At 36.6% G+C, this 20,374-nt stretch overlaps 1 protein-coding gene across 1 annotated transcript in view; it reads right to left on the bottom strand.

Moving 5' to 3' along the window:
* HOOK1 (hook microtubule tethering protein 1) overlaps positions 1 to 20,374 on the bottom strand; it is a 68,718-nt gene that overhangs the window by 7,805 nt on the left and 40,539 nt on the right. Inside the window, exons 13-20 of the mRNA XM_062191432.1 lie at positions 19,722 to 19,809; positions 19,574 to 19,634; positions 16,075 to 16,215; positions 14,336 to 14,429; positions 12,265 to 12,299; positions 11,673 to 11,755; positions 10,780 to 10,880; positions 7,057 to 7,158 (exon numbers count right to left, since the gene is read on the bottom strand). Coding sequence (XP_062047416.1) covers positions 7,057 to 7,158; positions 10,780 to 10,880; positions 11,673 to 11,755; positions 12,265 to 12,299; positions 14,336 to 14,429; positions 16,075 to 16,215; positions 19,574 to 19,634; positions 19,722 to 19,809 — 705 coding nt within the window. The remainder of the gene's footprint in view (positions 1 to 7,056; positions 7,159 to 10,779; positions 10,881 to 11,672; positions 11,756 to 12,264; positions 12,300 to 14,335; positions 14,430 to 16,074; positions 16,216 to 19,573; positions 19,635 to 19,721; positions 19,810 to 20,374) is intronic.

The following is a 20,374-nucleotide window of genomic DNA, read 5'->3' as shown; positions in this document are numbered from 1 at the left end:
AAGGAGCAAGGAGAGTCACTTTTTGCAAAGCCTCAAACCTGAAGAATCAAGCAGAGCTCACTGGCCACACCAACCACAGCCTCTAAGGATCCATCAAAGCAGACGGCCCACCTAGAGGCATAGTATAACGAGAAAAAAACACCACAGCAAAAAAAAAAAAAAAAAAACATAAATTATCTCCAACATGCCACAAACATAGAAGCAGAGTTAACAAGAGCAAGGAAGACACTATGATGCCCCCAAATGAACAAGACCCCCCAGTCCAAGATTATGAAGATGAAGAGATAGAGGAAATGCAAGAAGCGGATCTCAAAAAACTGATAAGAACATTAAGAAGTTCTCAAAAACAAATTCTTGAACTACAGAAATCCTTAATGGACAAGATAGAAAATCTCTCTCGTGAAAATGAAATATTAAGGGGGAATCAAAATGAAATGAAACAACTAGTAGAACAAGAAACTGTGATAGTGACGAGAAATCATAATGAAATGAAGAACTCAATAGATCAAATGGCAAACACATTAGAAAGCCTCAAAAACAGAATGGGTGAAGCAGAAGAGAGAATATCGGAATTAGAAGACAGAGAACAGGAAAGGAAACAATCAAATCAAAGAAAAGAAGAAGAAATCAGAAATCTAAAAAATACTGTCAGGAATCTACAGGATACTCTTAAAAAACCCAACATTCGGGTTCTAGGAGTACCTGAAGGCATGGAGAGAGAGAAAGGATTAGAAGGCCTTTTTAGTGAGATACTAGCAGAAAATTTCCCAGGTTTGGAGAAAGACAGAGACATCCTAATACAGGAAGCTCAGAGAACCCCTAATAAACATGACCAAAAGAGATCCTCATCACGACACGTCGTAATCAAACTCACCACAGTGAAACACAAAGAAAAGATCCTAAAATGTGCAAGAGAGAAATGCCAGATTACTCTCAGAGGATCTCCAATTAGACTCACAGCAGACTTCTCTTCAGAAACCCTACAAGCTAGGAGAGAATGGCGAGACATAGCCCAGGTGCTAAGAGAGAAAAACTGCCAGCCCAGAATATTATATCCTGCAAAGCTCTCATTTATGAATGAAGGTGAAATAAAGACCTTTCACAGCAAACAGAAATTGAAAGAATTTGTCACCACTCGTCCAGCCCTGCAAAAGATGCTTAAAGATGTGTTACATACAGAAACACAGAAACACGGTCACCAATATGAAAGAAGGTAAAGGTAGGAAACCTCACACCAAAAGATCACAGGAATCTCAAACCATATATTAGAAAGTATCTTTGGCTAATGGCAGGGCAAAGTTACTCCTTCTCAATAGTCACATTGAATGTTAATGGCTTGAACTGTCCAGTTAAAAGACACCGATTGGCTGATTGGGTTAAGGAACAAAACCCATCCTTTTTCTGCTTACAAGAAACCCATCTATCCAACAATGATCCATACAGGCTGAGAGTGAAAGGCTGGAAAAAGATATACCATGCCAACAGAAATGAAAAGAGAGCGGGCGTAGCCATCTTAATATCGGACAACATAAACTTTACCACAAAAACTGTTAGGAGAGACAAAGAGGGGCACTATATAATGATTAAGGGATCCATTCAACAGGAAGATATAACGATTATCAATGTATATGCACCTAATTACAGGGCACCAGCTTATTTAAAAGACTTGTGAAGGGACTTAAAGGGAGACTTAGACCCCAACACAATAGTACTGGGGGACTTCAATGCTCCACTCTCAGAGATAGACAGATCAACAGAACAGAAGATCAACAAGGAGACAGTAGATTTAAATGACACTATAGCCCAAATGGATCTAACAGATATCTACAGAACATTTCATCCTACATCTAAGGACTTTACATTCTTCTCAGCAGTACATGGAACCTTATCTAGGATTGACCACATACTAGGCCATAAAGCAAGTCTCAGCAAATTCAAAAGAATTAGAATCATACCATGCAGCTTCTCAGACCACAAAGGAATGAAATTGGAAATTGGCAACTCAGGAATCCCTAGAGCACGTGCAAACACATGGAGATTGAACAACATGCTCCTGAATGAACAATGGGTCATAGAAGAAATTAAAAGAGAAATCAAAAATTTTCTGGAAGTAAATGAGGATAACAGCACAACATACCAAAACCTATGGGATACAACAAAAGCAGTGTTAAGAGGAAAGTTTATATCAATAGGTGCCTACATCAAGAAATTGGAAAGGCACCAAATTGATGAGCTTTCAAGTCATCTCAAGGATCTAGAAAATCTGCAGCAAACCAAACCCAAACCCAGTAGGAGAAGAGAAATAATTAAAATCAGAGAAGAAATCAACAGGATTGAATCCAAAAAAACATTACAAAAAATCAGCCAAACGAGGAGCTGGTTTTTTGAAAAAATAAACAAAATTGACACCCCATTGGCCCAACTAACTAAAAAAAGAAAAGACCCAAATCAATAGGATCAGAGATGAAATGGGAAACGTAACAACAGACGCCGCAGAAATAAAAAGAATCATCAGAAATTACTACAAGGACTTGTATGCCAGCAAACAGGGAAATCTATCAGAAATGGACAGATTCTTGGACACATACAACCTCCCTAAATTGAGCCAGGAAGACATAGAAAACCTAAACAGACCAATAACTGACATAGAAATTGAAACAGTAATAAAGGCCCTCCCAACAAAGAAAAGCCCAGGGCCAGATGGATTCACTGCTGAGTTCTACCAGACATTTAGAGAAGAACTAACTCCAATTCTTCTCAAACTATTCAGAGCAATCGAAAAAGAGGGAATCCTCCCAAATTCTTTCTATGAAGCCACCATCACCTTAATTCCTAAGCCAGAAAGAGATGCAACATTGAAAGAGAATTACAGACCAATATCCCTGATGAACATAGACGCAAAAATCCTCAATAAAATTCTGGCCAATAGAATGCAACAACACATCAGAAAGATCATCCACCCAGACCAAGTGGGATTCATCCCCGGTATGCAGGGATGGTTCAACATTCGCAAAACAATCAACGTAATACACTACATTAACAGACTGCAGAAGAAAAACCATATGATTCTCTCAATAGATGCAGAGAAAGCATTTGATAAAATACAACACCCTTTCATGATGAAAACTCTAAGCAAACTGGGTATGGAAGGAACATTCCTCAATACAATCAAAGCAATATATGAAAAACCCACGGCCAACATCCTATTGAATGGGGAAAAGTTGGAAGCATTTCCACTGAAATCTGGTACCAGACAGGGATGCCCTCTCTCACCACTGCTATTCAATATAGTTCTGGAAGTTTTGGCCAGAGCTATTAGGCAAGAAAAAGAAATTAAAGGGATACAAATCGGGAAGGACGAACTCAAACTATCCCTCTTTGCAGATGATATGATTCTTTATTTAGGGGACCCAAAGAACTCTACTAAGAGACTGCTGGAACTCATCGAAGAGTTTGGCAAAGTAGCAGGATATAAAATCAATGCACAAAAATCAATAGCCTTTGTATACACAGGCAATGCCACAGCTGAGGAAGAACTTCTAAAATCAATCCCATTCACAATAGCTACAAAAACAATCAAATACCTTGGAATAAACTTAACCAAAGATGTTAAAGATCTCTACGATGAAAACTACAAAACCTTACAGAAAGAAATAGAAGAGGATACCAAAAATGGAGAAATCTTCCATGCTCATGAATTGGAAGAATCAATATCATCAAAATGTCTATTCTCCCAAAAGCAATTTATACATTCAATGCAATACCCATCAAGATCCCGAAGACCTTCTTCTCAGATCTGGAAAAAATGATCCTAAAATTCATATGGAGACACAGGAGACCTCGAATAGCCAAAGCAATCCTGTACAACAAAAACAAAGCCGGAGGCATCACAATACCTGATTTCAGGACATACTACAGGGCAGTTGTTATCAAAACAGCATGGTACTGGTACAGAAACAGATGGATAGACCAATGGAACAGAATAGAAACACCAGAAATCAATCCAAACATCTACAGCCAACTTATATTTGATCAAAGATCCAAATCTAATCCCTGGAATAAGGACAGTCTATTCAATAAATGGTGCTGGGAAAATTGGATTTCCACATGCAGAAGCTTGAAGCAAGACCCATACCTATCACCTTACACAAAAATTCACTCAACATGGATTAAAGACTTAAATCTGCGACCCGAAACCATCAAATTATTAGAGAGCATTGGAGAAACCCTGCAAGATATAGGCACAGGCAAAGACTTCCTGGAAAATACTCCAACAGCACAGGCAGTCAAAACCAAAATTAACATTTGGGATTGCATCAAATTGAGAAGTTTCTGTACTGCAAAAGAAACAGTCAGGAAAGTGAAGAGGCAACCAACAGAATGGGAAAAAATATTCGCAAACTATACTACAGATAAAGGATTGATAACCAGAATCTACAAAGAAATCAAGAAAATCCACAACAACAAAACAAACAACCCACTTAAGAGATGGCCCAAGGACCTCAATAGACATTTTTCGAAAGAGGAAATCCAAATGGCCAACAGACACATGAAAAAATGTTCAAGATCACTAGCAATCAGAGAAATGCAAATCAAAACCACAATGAGGTTCCATCTCACCCCGGTGAGAATGGCTCACATTCAGAAATCTACCAACAACAGATGCTGGAGAGGATGTGGGGAAAAAGGGACACTAACCCACTGTTGGTGGGAATGCAAACTGGTTAAGCCACTATGGAAGTCTGTCTGGAGATTCCTCAGAAACCTGAACATAACCCTACCATACAACCCAGCCATCCCACTCCTTGGAATTTACCCAAAGGAAATTAATTTGGCAAATAAAAAAGCCATCTGCACATTAATGTTTATTGCAGCTCAATTCACAATAGCTAAGACCTGGAACCAACCCAAATGCCCATCAACAGTAGACTGGATAAAGAAATTATGGGACATGTACTCCATAGAATACTATACAGCAGTAAGAAACAACAAAACACAGTCATTTGCAACAAGATGGAGCAATCTGGAAAACATCATGCTGAGTGAATTAAGCCAGTCCCAAAGAGAAAAATATCATTTGTTTTCCCTGATCGGTGACAACTGAGCGCCAAAGGGGAAACCTGTTAAGTGAAATGGACACTACTGATCAGCTCTTGTCCTGACTTTAGATGTACAATGTAATACTTTATCCTTTTTAGTATTTGTTGTTGTTGTTGTGGTTCTAGTACTATTGGTTGAACTCAGTAATTAACACACAATTATTCTTAGGTGTTTAAATTTTAACTGAAAAGTGATCCCTGTTAAATCTAAGAGTGGAAAAAGAGAGGGAGGAGATGAACAATTTGGAACATGCTCAATCGGACTGGCCGCAAATGGTGGAGTTAGAAATGTGCCAGGGGATTCCAACACAATCCCATCAAGATGGCATGTACCAATGCCATCGCACTAGTCCAAGTGATCAATTTCAGCTCACAATTGATAGCTCTGATAGGTCTAAGAGTCAAAGAGATCACACAAACAAGACAAGCATCTGCTAATACTAACTGATAGAATCAAAAAGGGAGAGAAAGATCCAACATGGGAAGTGGGATACACAGCAGACTCATAGAATGGCAGATGTCCTAAACAACACTCTGGCCTCAGAATCAGCCCTCAAGGCATTCGGATCTGGCTGAAGAGCCCATGAGAGTATAGCAGGCACGGAAAGCCAAGATATCATGGAAAAAAAAAAAAAGACCTAAATGAATGATCTCTGTGAGTGAGATCCCAGTGGAAAGAACGGGGCCATCAAAGAAGGAGGTACCCTTCTCCGAAGGGAGGAGAGAACTTCCACTTTGACTATAACCCTATCGGAATAAGATCAAAGTCAGCGAACTCTAAAGGCTTCCATAGCCCTGGCAACTCATGACTAGAGCCTAGGGAGATTACTGACGCCATGAACAGGAGTGTCAAATTGTTAAATCAGCAACAGGAGTCACTGTGTACTTACACCCCATGTGGGATCTGTCCCTAATGTGTCGTCTAAAGCCAAGTGATGCTATAACTAGTACTGAAACAGTATTTTTATACTTTGCGTTTCTGTGTGGGCACAAACTGATGAGGTCTTTACTAAGATCTTCTGTATATAAAGAGAATTGGAAATGAAAAAAAAACAACCTGGTGTTAAAAAGGAAATGGCATAGAAAATTAATTAATTTGAAAAAAAATTATGTAGGATCTCTGTCTTTAATGTGCTGTACATTGCTATTTAATGCTATAATTAGTAATCCAATGGTAGTTTTTTCACTTTATGTTGCTATATGGGCAAAATGTTGAAATCTTTACCTAATATATACTAAACTGATCTTCTGTATATAAAGAGAATTGAAAATGAATCTTTACATGAATGGAAGGGGAAAGGGAGTGGGAAAGGGGAGGGTTGCGGGCGGGAGGGAAGTTATGGGAGGGGGGAAGCCATTGTAACCCATAAGCTATACTTTGGAAATTTATATTAATTAAATAAAAGTTTAATAAAAATAAATAAATAAATAAATCTTACATTAACCATAATTTAAAAAAAAAAAATTGGGACTCAACCAATTCCTGAAAGTAAGCCATTAACAGCATAACCTCACATGCTTAATGACCATGATTGCTTTAGTTACACTGGAGTTCTGTATTTCCTTTTCCTTCAATCTCCAACTAAGTTTGTTTAGGTTCAGATGAGGAACAGGGAGAAGATAAATCAGATTAACTGCATGAACAGTACCTTTCATAAAAAATCAGCCCATTTTTTTTTTTCTGAATGAAATCATATCCACAAAAAAGCAGAATTATAACAGTATTAGAAAGTCAGAGAATCGTACATGAATGACTATCACAGAGGGACACACAGACAGTGCAGCACAGAGTGCATAAACTGCAGAGACCAGTCTATAGGCTAATGAGATGTTTTGAGATAAATATACAGAGGAAAAAATAAGACATTTCTAATTTCTTATAATCAGCGTCAAATATACAATAGCTAATTACTAGGATTTCACAGATTTAAGAGATGAGCAAACATGGTAGCTTTACCTCTAGAATCTCAATTCTTCTCTCCTTCTCTGCCAACTGCTTTCTGAGTAGCATTATTTCAGCTGATGCTGGATTTAATTTGGGATCTAAAGTTTTTATTACCTGTTCAAAGAAAAACAAATTGTTTTCTCTTTATCCTACAAAATCTTGAAAATAAAAGACCATATTTTGCAAAACCTGTGTAAAGTGGAAAATTATCCCCACAGTAATCTGGGAGCTGCTATAGCTTATTTAATAATTATACCTTATTTTATAATCTAATTGGAATAACAAAACTAGATTATATAGATGAGAAATAATATAAAAGTTCAGTACAATCACATTTTACTTCACCAGCAGTCAGTATGGAGGGTTATTTAGCTTTTTCAGTGCTAAAACTTTGAGCACTGAGGTTTTGTTTTTTTTTTTTTTTTTTTTTGACAGGCATTTTCAGTGCTAAAACTTTGAGCACTGAGGTTTTTTGTTTTGTTTTGTTTTGTTTTGTTTTTGACAGGCAGAGTGGACAGTGAGAGACAGAGAGAAAGGTCTTCCTTTTGCCATTGGTTCATCCTCCAATGGCTGCCGCGGCCGGCACGCTGCGGCCAGCGCACTGCGCTGATCTGAAGCCAGGAGCCAGGTGCTTCTCCTGGTCTCCCATGGGGTGCAGGGCCCAAGCACTTGGGCCATCCTCCACTGCACTCCTGGGCCATAGCAGAGAGCTGGCCTGGAAGAGGGGTAACGGGGACAGAATCCGGTGCCGCGACCAGGACTAGAACCTGGTTTGCCGGCACCGCAGGAGGAGGATTAGCCTATTGGGCCCCGGTGCCGGCCTGAGCACTAAGGTTCTAAAACAACCATTTCCACATTATCTGACTTGAGAATTTAAAAATAATAATAAATGTGAATTTGATGAGTACTGGGGAACTCACTATTGTAAAATACAGGAGTTATATATACAAAACTTCTGTGGCTGGCATTGTGGCCTAGCAGGTAAGGCTGCCACTGGCAATGCCAGCATCTCATGTGGACGCTGGTACATGTCCTGGCTGTTCTACTTCCAATCTGGCTCCCTACTGATGGCCTGGTAAAAACCAGCAAAGATAACCCAAGTGCTTGAGTCCCTGTCACCCATATGGGAGACCCCAAAGAAGCCCCTGACTCCTGGCTTTGGCCTGGCCCAGCCCTTACTATTATGGCTATCTGAAGAGTGACCCAGTTGATGGAAAATCTGTCTCTCCCTCTCTCTCTGTAACTCTGTCAAGTAAATAAATAGAACTTAAAAAAAAAAAAAAAAAAAAAAAAGAAGACATTCTTAACAATCTTTTCTTCACTATCATCCTCTAGTCAAATGTAATTCAATATAAGATCAATATAATAGACACTGTTGTTGATCTTATCTGCAAAGGATAGGATGATCGATTATAGTTATATAATATACTAAAAGCTAGGTAAAAAGAGATGTTTGATCAGAATCAGATGTGTGAGTAGTTGTGACTCAACTATGTAGATAGCATTCTGCTAACAAATCAATTTGGAAATGTGAGGTTTAAATTACAAGCAAATCTGTAAATTTCCAATAATAGGGACACCTGTATGGCATAATTATAAATCTGCTTTTCACAGGTTTAAAATTCCTTAGAGTTAGGAAAAAGTCACTGACATTTACAGAGATAAAGGAAAAAGACTAAAAGGTAATATACCAAAATACTATTGTGGTTCATTCAGAAACCATTTACTGAGGGGAGATGGTGACAGATGGGGATTTGGCGATTCACAAAATGGGGAGCCTGCCCTCATGGAGCTCACACCACAAAAGGAGAACACATCAACATACCTCAATCGTAATTCAATTACAAAGAACACATCAACATATCTCAATCATAATTTAATTACAAAGAACAAATCCTAATTTGTCATCTGCAAATGATAAAAAGGATGGCTGTGATTGTTTTCTATTTTCTGAATTTCTTATGTGAACATTTGTTATTTTAACCAGTAATTTGGTATTCTAAATTCTGCCCCAAGTAATACAAGGGAAAAGAAAGAAATCATTTATCAAAGAAACTGTCTTTTAAGTGATAATACTCAAGGACGGTGAAGATAAGGCATTCATTGTCATTGTCCAATTAGTTGTAATCTTTTAAAAATGTCATTTAGAAATATATACTGAATTGTCTTATTAAAATGAGTTTATCCTCTGACCCCATAAGTCCTTTTTTAGGAAGCAAGGTTAAAGTGATAAACCAAGAGAAGGGGAAAACTTTCTGTATAAATATGCTACACACAGTCATATTTCTATGGATAATAAAGGAAATGGACATAAATTATTTCCATTAAATAGGATAATTAAGAAATAAATTATGATATTGTCCACACAACGAGTATTATATATGCATTATTTCACTTTGCAAAGAATGTTCCCTAAGTGTAGTGTGTGTATAGTTCATTGCTGTAGTCTCAGGGCTTATTCTCAGTGAATATTAAATGTTCAAATAACATAAGGAATGATTTAGTTAAAAGATGTAATATGTATTGTGTGTGTTTGTACACAGGCATATGTTATCAACATCAATCACAGAGAAAATAAACATATGACATTCACTTTTAAAGAAGTATATGAAAATGTTAACAGCAGTCTCCGAGAACCTTGTATTTTATAATATCTACTATAAGCATTTACACTTCTGTAACTGGAATAACCTTAACTGTGGCAGAGACTGCCTGCAGGTAGTAAGCCAATTTCCCTTTCCTTCTGGAAACACAGCTATGCTTCCATGTCTCCCTAGAAATTGGCCGCGGGCCACTTGCCTGAAGTCTGCCACTGAAATCAGAGTTGAAGTGACTGACCCTGTTTCCAGGCCTGACCCATTACCTATCGCCTATATGATTCACATTGTTGGTCCCAGGCTACTGTTGGACAATGTCAGGTGAACCCGGGAAGAAGGTGGAGTCCCTGTCCCACTCATGAGCTGACTCAATATGATCCAGAAGTCAACTTCTATCCTGCTATGCCTTGAGATCCTGGGCTCCATCTGTTGCTCTGAGTACTATTTATACTTTAATAAGTAAATATGAGTATTACATGTAACTTACATATAAAAAAGGCAGACATCCTGCCAGTATTTTTAAGTATTACCACAAAATTCCCTTCTTTTACTCAGTAAATAGAATACTGCCTGAGAGAGAATGTTCATGTAAGGTATGCATGAAAATAAAATACTTTAGGCAAATACTACTTACAGATATTTAGGTATGAAATAAGGACAAAGCACAATTTAGTCTGGTGAACATTAGAACTGAGTATGGCTGTCTAATCTAGACTAAATGCCAAACTAATTTCATACAAGTTCAAAAAGCTGAATTTTCTCAAAAGCTAAAATATTCATTGTTAAAATTCTAGCAAATTTTATTTTTAGGAAATTTAGTAAGATCCCACAACCGAACATTCTAGGCTAATTTTGCTAAAGATTCTGCTAGTTACAGCAGTCACTTTCCCTAGTGAGGTCACGATGTTTAAGCTGCCCACGTGCAGCTATGTGCTTGTCTTCTTTGACTCCGTGAGCTCGATGCAGAGCAGGGGGGCTGCTGTGGAGACTGCAGGATCCTGACAGGAACAGCAAGACAGCCAAGAGCGTGGGGACTAGCGGTGGGTGTGAGAGGAGCACAGCCCAGGTGGGACAGCAGTACTCTAATCAGAACACGGGCCACAGTGTCCTGCGCTGCTCCCCAAGACAAGCCACTCACGTTTCTGGCTTTCTCCAGGTACATTTTATATCTTTCCTCCATTGCTTTCATATCTTCATCTTTCTTCTGAAGAGCAGCTTCAAGTTCATTGATCTTTTGTACTATTAGTAAAATCAAGTGAAACATGACAAATTACTATCTATCCTCATACCCCAAATTTTTATCTTTCAAATTTATTTCCTACATATTGATAAGCGAACTTAAAAAGATGACCCTTTTGTTTCTCTTTGTACTGAATTATTAGCTAAAACTTTTGAAATATGACCAGTGCATCCTCAATCATACATTGTCCCTTAAAACATCTATAATCTTTACCTGCTGCACCACAGCGCCACCCAAAACATCTATAATCTTATCTAGCTATTTTTCTCCTTTCTATCATCAAATATTTCAACAAATCAAAGTATTTATAACGTAACCACAACTATACAAAAGGAGACATTATTTCTACATAATGTTTGAGGTCTATTTTAATCCGATTTAAATTTATTTTATTCGCATTTCCACAGTATCAATTTTATTCCATTTTATGATGTTTGATACTCCTATATATCAATCAGTTAATTTTATTAGATTTATGATTTTTCTTTAAGATTAGATAATTTATTAATGATGTCAGCATTAAAATTACCATGGCTCTCATTTGCAATACGTGAGAATACTTCAAAAAGTTTGTGGGGAAATGGACTTAAAAAGATGAGTTTATTTTGGTAAAAAAACCTTTAAAATCCATGCACAGTTATTTTCATAATACAGATTTTTCATGAACTTTTTGAAGACTTATCAAATGCATCTATGTATTATGCAAGGACATAAGGACAGTTTTTGTATCCTTCAGCTACAAAGGACAAGTCCTTAGATCTAGTCTGACCCACATTTTCACAAATACCTACCATTTTGATTTATATCTGGCTGAAGATCTTCTATGAGCTCTTGTTTCTTCTGTAATTCTTCATGGACCTCTGTTAGTTTTTCCCTACGTGGTGGAAAGAGCACGGAGCTTGGAGTCAAACAGACCTAAGAATGAAAACTAGTCTCTGCCACGTAACAGTCGTGGACTTTCTGAGCGAGTCATTTTCAATCCTTGGTTTCCTCTCTTGTGGAATGAATGGGAAGAAGCCCTACCTAACTTAGGGGTTGTCTTGAGGACAAACGCTGCCTGCCACGCCAAAAATGTTACATTTCTACCCTTGCCACACTCACTTCCTAAGGAAATAAAAGCAAATATTTCATAGGTTTAATAGTAGAATATGCTTGTTGTCTGCTTTGTCAAACACTGCAAATGCTATCAGTAACTAAAATACTAGGACTCCGGGATGGCCAGCAGGCAGGCCAAATGGTTTTTTTGCTTTTTGAAGGCAGTGATAAATATGCACTTAGCATTAGGGTAGGAGTTTTTATAAATCTTCAGAAAAGGAGGCTAACTTTAGAATTTTTACAACCCTTCCCCTCTCATATTTGAAATAAAATACCAGCATTACTTACATATGAGCTTCCAACTTCTGCTTTAGTTTGCTGGACTATAAAATTAAAGAAAGTTGCTGTAAGATGACTATCATGAGAAAGGCAAATTTTCCAGACATCTAAATCTCTTTACTTCCTTTTGAAAGTAAAATTATGAGATGCTTTTAGAATCTCTAATAACATACTTTTAAAGGCATAAAATTTTAGGTATTATTTTATTTCAGAAGGGAAACAAAAGAATAGGAAATAAAATAAAGAAAAATATAAAGAAAAAACAGAAAATGTGAGCTGAATATGATATATTGAGGAGTATCAAACATTGAAATACCTAAAGAATCATTTATTCAAAATACAAATTTTAAGATTCTGGGCCTTTGATGAAGAACAGAGAAATAATTAACATTATTTTCAATGTTTTATAAATTTATGAATTTAGTGAAGGTCACCTTTATAATTTTATCATTATAGATGCAGGTACTTTATTAACACCAAAATGAAGCCACTGGCTTTTTGTTAAAAAAAATTTAAAAACACATGTCTCTCTTCTAAGACAGTACTTTAACTGCCATAGTTCTGCATCTACTGAATAGCTGTAGAATTTAAATGTTTAATCTAAAACAAAATTTAGGCATCAACAAATTAAAAGATCAAGAACTCTGAAACACTGTAATGCAAAACATACTTCCCCAAAGAGATCCCATTTTAAAAGTATCTTTTAATGTGCTTAAGAGAATATTTGTATTAGAGAGGTTACAATACCGTATATATGCACATATGAGATGCCGCCATGCATGAGACGATTTCTATTTTCCAAGCCCCCAGGGAAAAAAGAGAAAATCATATAAAGTATATAAAAGACAGAAAGGAAATGCAACCTTTTCAATCTTCCTTTTCATCTCTATTACTCTGCAGAGCATCCTCCCCCATCAACATAGGAATAATCACCTAACATTTAGTAACAAGCAATCAATCAGCATCTCTCCAACTTACATCTAGCCTTAACTTTGATTTTTAATCAAATACATCCCTCTCGCCATCATTACTTCTTTTCCTCTCTACAGAGAGAGATCAAACGACAGAAAAACTGCTGCGTATATTCTGAGTTACCTACATTAGATGATCTTTATAATCTGCTTTTCTCTGTCCTCAAGCTATCTGCCATTAGAAATCGGAAAGGCCGTGAGCCAGTACAGGAGGAAGGAAGAAGTAAAAGACGAGGGCTCCAAGCCCTCATGAAGGCTTCTGCCCTTTTCTTGAATGCTACTTCAGTAGAAATCATCTCCTTTTCTGTTTTCCTATGCGGAGGCTTCCTCAGTTCTGGCCTTTCCGCAGGCCAGTGCTATTGGAATCCCAGCAGCACTGCAAAGGCCTTGGCTATGATTTGGATGTTGTTTCTCCCTGCAGAAGGTTCATGTGCTGGAAGCTTTGTCCCTAGGGTGGCAGTGCTGGAAGGCGACAGACATTTAAGGGGACAGTGGGAGGTCCTTAGATCAATTAGGGTGTGCCCTTGGAGGGATGAAGGTACTTCTCAGGGAGCTTGGTTAGCTCTCATAGGAGAACTGTAATAGAAGCTTGATGCTGGCCCCACCCACCTCTCTCTGACTTTCTGTGGGCAATGTATCAACCTGGTCCTACATGTATTCTGACATCCCAATTCCCCAAGAGGTGATACAGCTTGGGGTAGTGGGGCACTGGCTTGCCGAAGCCTGCACCATGGTGCTTGGATTTTCAGTCTCCAAAACTGTGAGCTAAATAAATTACTTTTCTTTATAAAGTTTAGCGGCCTCAACTATTTCATGATAGCAATGAAAAGGTGATTAATACAGCATCAGTTGTAGCATGCTCTCAATCAAGAATTACCATGAATTTAGGTGTTACTGTTGAAATAGGACAGAGAGAAATCACTGTGCAACATATGATAGATTCACAGGCTCCAAGTTGGCAAAATCACTGCATCTGTTATGCAGATATATACGGTATTTAAGGGTATCCTCAATGATAAAGGTAACACTTTCAAACAAGAGATTAATCTGAGCTTCAGTGAAGAAAATCCACCCATAGCAAAAGCATCATTAATTTCTAAGTTACTTACGCTTTCGCCTTCAGACTTGGAACCCTGCTCCTGTAGAGACTTCTGGAGGTCCTCTATTTGTTGCTGCAATTCTCGGATGCGCTCTTTACTCAGCCTATGGTATGATGAGTCAGATATACTTGTTTGTATTGAATTTCAACATAGTTAAGGATGAATACAGGCATGCATGTAACTTAACTAGAAATATGCATTTGGTAGTGGTAATACAGGCAGAATAATTAAGTTTAATTTGTAGTCACTAAGTTTAATCTGTAGTACAGAGACTACTTTTAAGAAGATACTTTTAAAAAAATTCTGTTTTTTTCTGAAAGCATCTAAACCCACATTTTAAAATTTAAGGCAAAATCTAGCGGCAAAAACATAAACTTTCTGAACTGGGCTCAGTAGTAGAAAAATTAGAAAACCAGCTCTATCTTCCTACATTGGTATTTTTAATGAATGGAAACTAGGTTTCTGTTCTTTGTTTCAGATTTCACAGTGCACTGGGAGAACAGGAAGGTCACCATTTCTCAACCACATGTTCATGACTTTTTCTTTAAATTAAAGAGACCAGCACTGGCAATTAGTGTAAATTTTAACTTGAAAAAATTTAATTCTTTGAAATTTTGATTAGGAGTTACTAGCAAGAGTCAGTCAGTGTGTGTGTGTGTGTGTGTGTGTCCCCACTCACACTTGCACAACACACAAATATGACATACACATACCTTCCCATGATATTCCTTATTGCAGTTATTGTGATATACAGAAATTATCTACTCACATGTCTAATGTCCTATATTATATTTAGCAAATATTTAGTGTCTGTATATTAACAACTGACACTGAACTTATATAAGATAGTGATAGTTAAGTCTGTTTATATCCACAGTTAAAAGACACAAGTCTGATAATCTCACATTTCTGGTGGTCTCAATAAAGTTTAGATGAATAAACCCAAATACCATCATAGGTGTGCCATTTAGAAGATACAGACTGGCACAGTGATTAAGAGGAGACAGAGCATTCAAATGTAGGAACCAGAACATACTAGCTCTAGAACTGGATCAGTTACTTAACCTCTCTGTTTCTCAACATCTTTATCCATAGAAAAAAAGAGATAATCAGATATTATTTCATAGAGTGATTGTGAAGATTTACTGAGCTACTATCAAATAAAGTACCTAGTAAGACTATCTACTCATACATGTTGCATAGTATTATTACACTTACTTCTGAGCACCTCATTGTCCCAGATAAGTGTGTCAGTTGCTTTAAGCACATTATCTGCAATCTTCCTAACAACCTGTATTAGCTGAAGACACTGAGTATGAGGTTAAGTCACCAGCCCAGAAACAATAAGTAGAAGTGGGGCTCAATTTTGACTTCACAATCCATGTTCTTTCTATGTAACAGACAGCAGTTAGAAATGTAAACTGTCATTTATTTATTTATAAGTTCTCTGTCAATTGTGCAAGTATCTAAATTAAGTTCAGGAATAAGAAGCCTGGCTATCAAATGTGCTAAAATTAGTGGGTCATGCATATATTTTATAATAATATAAGTGAAACAAATCGCTTGACTCTTTCATAAAATGAAACTTATATTAGTGAGAGAATAATAACAATGACAATAAAAACCTCAAACTTCTAGGTGGTTCTAATTACTTTAACTACAATGATATTTTCCACTTGTGTGAATCAAGATGTGTGGCTAGATAATCAAATCATTCAGAGTTTTGGTTGTTCTAGAACACAGGTCACCTCTGCTCAGTTTCCAATTCATTCATCTTGCGATGCTTCTGTTCCAGCTGCTCCTGGAGTTCTTCAATACGTTCGTTCTCAGTTCCCTCCTGCTGCAAGCGAAGCATCTTGTTTTCATGCTGCAGTCGAATGAACACCTCCCTGAGGTTGAAATGCAAAATCTGTTTTAAAACTTTTAGAATGGAAGTCATGAGGTTCTTCTATAAAAAGGAAGTCTCTGTCCACACAAAAGCTATTATTTAAAAATGCAACCCAAACTTCTAACAGTTTAAGACAAACTATGTACATTGCAAGATAGTGCTTCAGAAACAGTAGTTAGTGCTTAAAGGCACCAGTGTAGGATCATACTATATATAATTAAATGGTTATTATGCAAATATATAAGACATGATTCTTTTACTTTGATAACTTAGAACCTATTCACTAAAGGAAACAGCATATTCTTAGAAAATATATAAATGAAAAGCAATCACTATGTTCCCAAAGTTGTATTTATGAAATGCATGAAGTTTGGATTCCTTAAAAATAGTTTTCTGGGGGAAAAAAAAGAAAAAAAATAAATAAAAGCAATAAAAAGTAAGGCAATAGATTTAAGAAATCAGCTTGTCTAAGTTTTTAAATATGTTTATTTTAGTAATAAAAGTATATAGTTTTTTATATTAAAGATTTACATACATTTTTAAATGCAAATAATGACATTAAGTAGAAAAGTAATAGTCTCTTGCCTGCTCCCTTCCCAAAATCCACTCCCAAAAGCAACTCATTTCAATTAATCCCAATTTTTGTTCTTCTAAATGCTGGTACAATAACTATACAAATGAATCTACTATTTTGAATTAATTTTTGGTGTGATGATTGTCTAGTAAGTGTTAAATAACACTTCTCATTTTACAAATCTACCACTTTTTCTCATCAGAGGTTTGCTGCATTGTTTTTGTCTTCTAATTGCTTTATGCCTGTAAATGTGACACTTAAATTCCCAGAGATAAGGCAATTTTTGTAAAATTCCCTTTTAATAAGCATTTATTTATTTGAAAGGTGAAGGGACAAAGAGAGAGTGGGACAGAGACAGAGAGCAAGAGATCTCCCTTCCATTGGTTCATTTCTCAACTGCATGCAACTGCCAAGGCCAAGCCAGGCTGAGGCCAGGAACTCAATTCAGTAGGTGGCAGGAATCCAGGTATCTGAACCATTGCCTGGTGACTCCCAGGGATCAGGAGTGGAGCTGGGACTGGAACCCAATCATTTCAATATGGGATGTGGGCATTCCAAGTGGTATGTTAACTGTTGCATCAAGCACCTGCCTGTGTTGTATAAACTTTATACAGTAATTATTATTTTTAAACAACACAGTACATATGACCTCACTACCTATCAAGAAATGTCATGTTACATGGGAAGCGGGATACACAGCAGACTCATAGAATGGCAGATGTCCTAAACAACACTCTGGCCTCAGAATCAGCCCTGAAGGCTTTCGGATCTGGCTCAAGAGCCCATGAGAGTATGTTAGGCATGGAAAGCCAAGACACTCTGGAAAAAGAAAAAAAAAAAAAAGAAGAAGACCTAAATGAAAGGTCTCTGTGAGTGAGATCCCAGTGGGAAGAACGGAGCCATCAAAGAAGGAGGTACCTTTCTCTGAAGGGAGGAGAGAACTTCCACTTTGACTATGACCCTGTCAGAGTAAGATCGAAGTCGGCGAACCCTAAAGGCTTCCATAGCCTTGGCAACTCATGACTAGAGCCTAGGGAGATTACTGACGCCATACACAAGAGTGTCAAATTGTTAAGTCAACAACAGGCGTCACTGTGTACTTAACGTCTCATGTGGGATCTGACCTTAATGTGTTGTCCAATGTCAAGTAATGCTATAACTAGTACTGAAACAGTATTTTTATACTTTGTGTTTCTGTGTGGGTGCAAACTGATGAAATCTTTACTTAGTATATACTGAATTGATCTTCGGTATATAAAGATAATTGAAAATGAAAAAAAAACCCTTGGTTTTAAATTGGACATTGCATAGAAAATTAATCAATTTCTAAAAAATATCATGTAGGATCTCTGTCCTTAATGCGTTGTATATTGTGATTTAATGCTATGACTAGTACTCCAACAGTATTTTTCACTTTGTGTTGCTATGTGAGGGCAAACTGTTGAAATCTTTAATTAATATATACTAAACTGATCTTCTGTATATAAAGAGAATTGAAAATGAATCTTGATGTGAATGGAAGGGGAGAGGGAGTGGGAAAGGGGAGGGTTGCAGGTGGGAGGGAAGTTATGGGGGGGAGCCATTGTAATCCATAAGCTGTACTTTGGAAATTTATATTCATTAAATAAAAGTTTTAAAAAAAAAAGAAATGTCATGTTATAATCTTTAGACTATGTTTTATACTTAGCATGTTGGTGAAATTTTGCTTCCAATGAATTTTAACCTTGGTGAGACAGTTATATCAATACAATTTAGAAAGTTCAAGCAGATGCGACACAGTAATTTTCAGCTCTATAACTTTTCACTTTTGAGTAGAGGCAAATGAACCAAAAGGGCCTCCTAAAACAACTGGATACTAATGACTAAAAAGTTTCTAGTCAAGCATATAAGGAATTTTGAAGTTATCATTACACCCAAACAATAAATTAAAAATTTAACAAATTGAAATTCAACCTCATAAACATCATGCTAAGTGAAAGAAGTCATTCATGGAAGGTCACATCCCGTATGGGTACATGTATAGGAAATGTCCAGAACAGGCAAACTGATTTAAACAGAATACAGCTTATCAGCTGCCTAGGGCTGCAATTTGGAGGGAAACTGGAATAAGAATGACTATTAACAGGTACCAGGTCTCTCTCGAGAGTGACAAAAATTTTCTAAAAGTGGTTGCACAAATCTGTGAATATAATAAAAACCACCAAACTGCACTTTTTATAAAAGAATAGATTATATATCAAACTATTCAAAGAGCAGAGTTTGAAATAATAAAACACTTGATACAAAAAAATGAAAACAAAAGCACAAAAATACTAGATTAATCAATGTCTACAAGAAAATATAGCAATAAAAGATCAAAACACAAGTTGGGCCCAGAGGAACTTATACAGCTTTTTTTTAGCTTTTGCTTAATTCTCCTGCTATTGTTGAAAATTTAACTCCTGTTTTTTATTCCTTATGGATCTGAAAGCCATACATATGAAATAGTTTTCCATAAAGTTAGGGAACAAAAAAATAGTTTCAACACAATGAAGGTCACATTACAAAAAGTAGATTATGTTATCCATGAAGTTTATGAAATTTTACTCTCATAAATTTTAAAATTGCTATGGTAGCAATAATTTGATTTGCAAAGGTTAAGCAGACAAGATAAAGTAATTTTCAGCTTTATGATTCATAAAAATGAAATATTTTTAAAGGTCAGAAAATTTACAAAAAGAAAAGAAATAAAATGACATTTCCAATACAAAGTATTGGAATTATCAGTTGATAGAAACAAATTTACCTATATTCCACTGGCATAATCTCAGCCGCAAGATTCTCATAACTTTTTGTAGCAGATGCATCTAAACAACACAAATATATCAGTGTGTCAGTATTTTATCCATTTCAATAAACACTTTTCTAAATCTAACATCCATTTCAACATTCACCTGTTTGATTTAGGTGATCCTGTTGCATCTGTGAACATCGAAGCTCCTCATTGGTTTCTTTCAAAGTATCACGCTGCTCTATTAGTCTCTAAGAAAGAATTGTTGATGTCAGCAAAGTATTTAATTTTGCCTGTAACCAATGTACTATATGCTAAACTAATTTATCTTAAAGATAGTTTTGATAATTGTTGCTAATTAAAATAAAAGTGGTTCAGTTTTAAAAGGCTCATTTTCTCTCACACAAGTCACAACACATGGTTTGTGATTTCTCTATGACATAGTCCGTCTTTGAACTAAATTAATGTAACACACTACAAATATGTATCTATAAAAATAGGTAGTGAAAAAGCACAGACTTGGAGGCAAGCAGACCATGGTCTGAATTCCACTTTTTCCACTTACTAGCTTTATTATCTTGGCAAATTATTTATCTCTTTGGCTTTAATATTCATATCTCACAATGGGAATACTGATGCAGACATCCTTTCAAGCACCATATAAATGCTAGCAAATCTGTCAGTATCAAGTTTTTCAATATCCTGGAAATTAGCCAAAGACCGGTAACAATCTGAGGAGCATCTAAACCTTAGTTAGAACCATGAGCTTTTTGCTATTTTAACATGCCTTTCTAGTGTTTTCCTCCCCCTCACTCT

This window comes from Lepus europaeus, chromosome 5 (assembly GCF_033115175.1).
Source record: "Lepus europaeus isolate LE1 chromosome 5, mLepTim1.pri, whole genome shotgun sequence".
NCBI lineage: Eukaryota > Metazoa > Chordata > Mammalia > Lagomorpha > Leporidae > Lepus > Lepus europaeus.
Note: the sequence above shows the minus strand (reverse complement) of the source record. Positions and strands in the feature narration are given on the sequence as shown.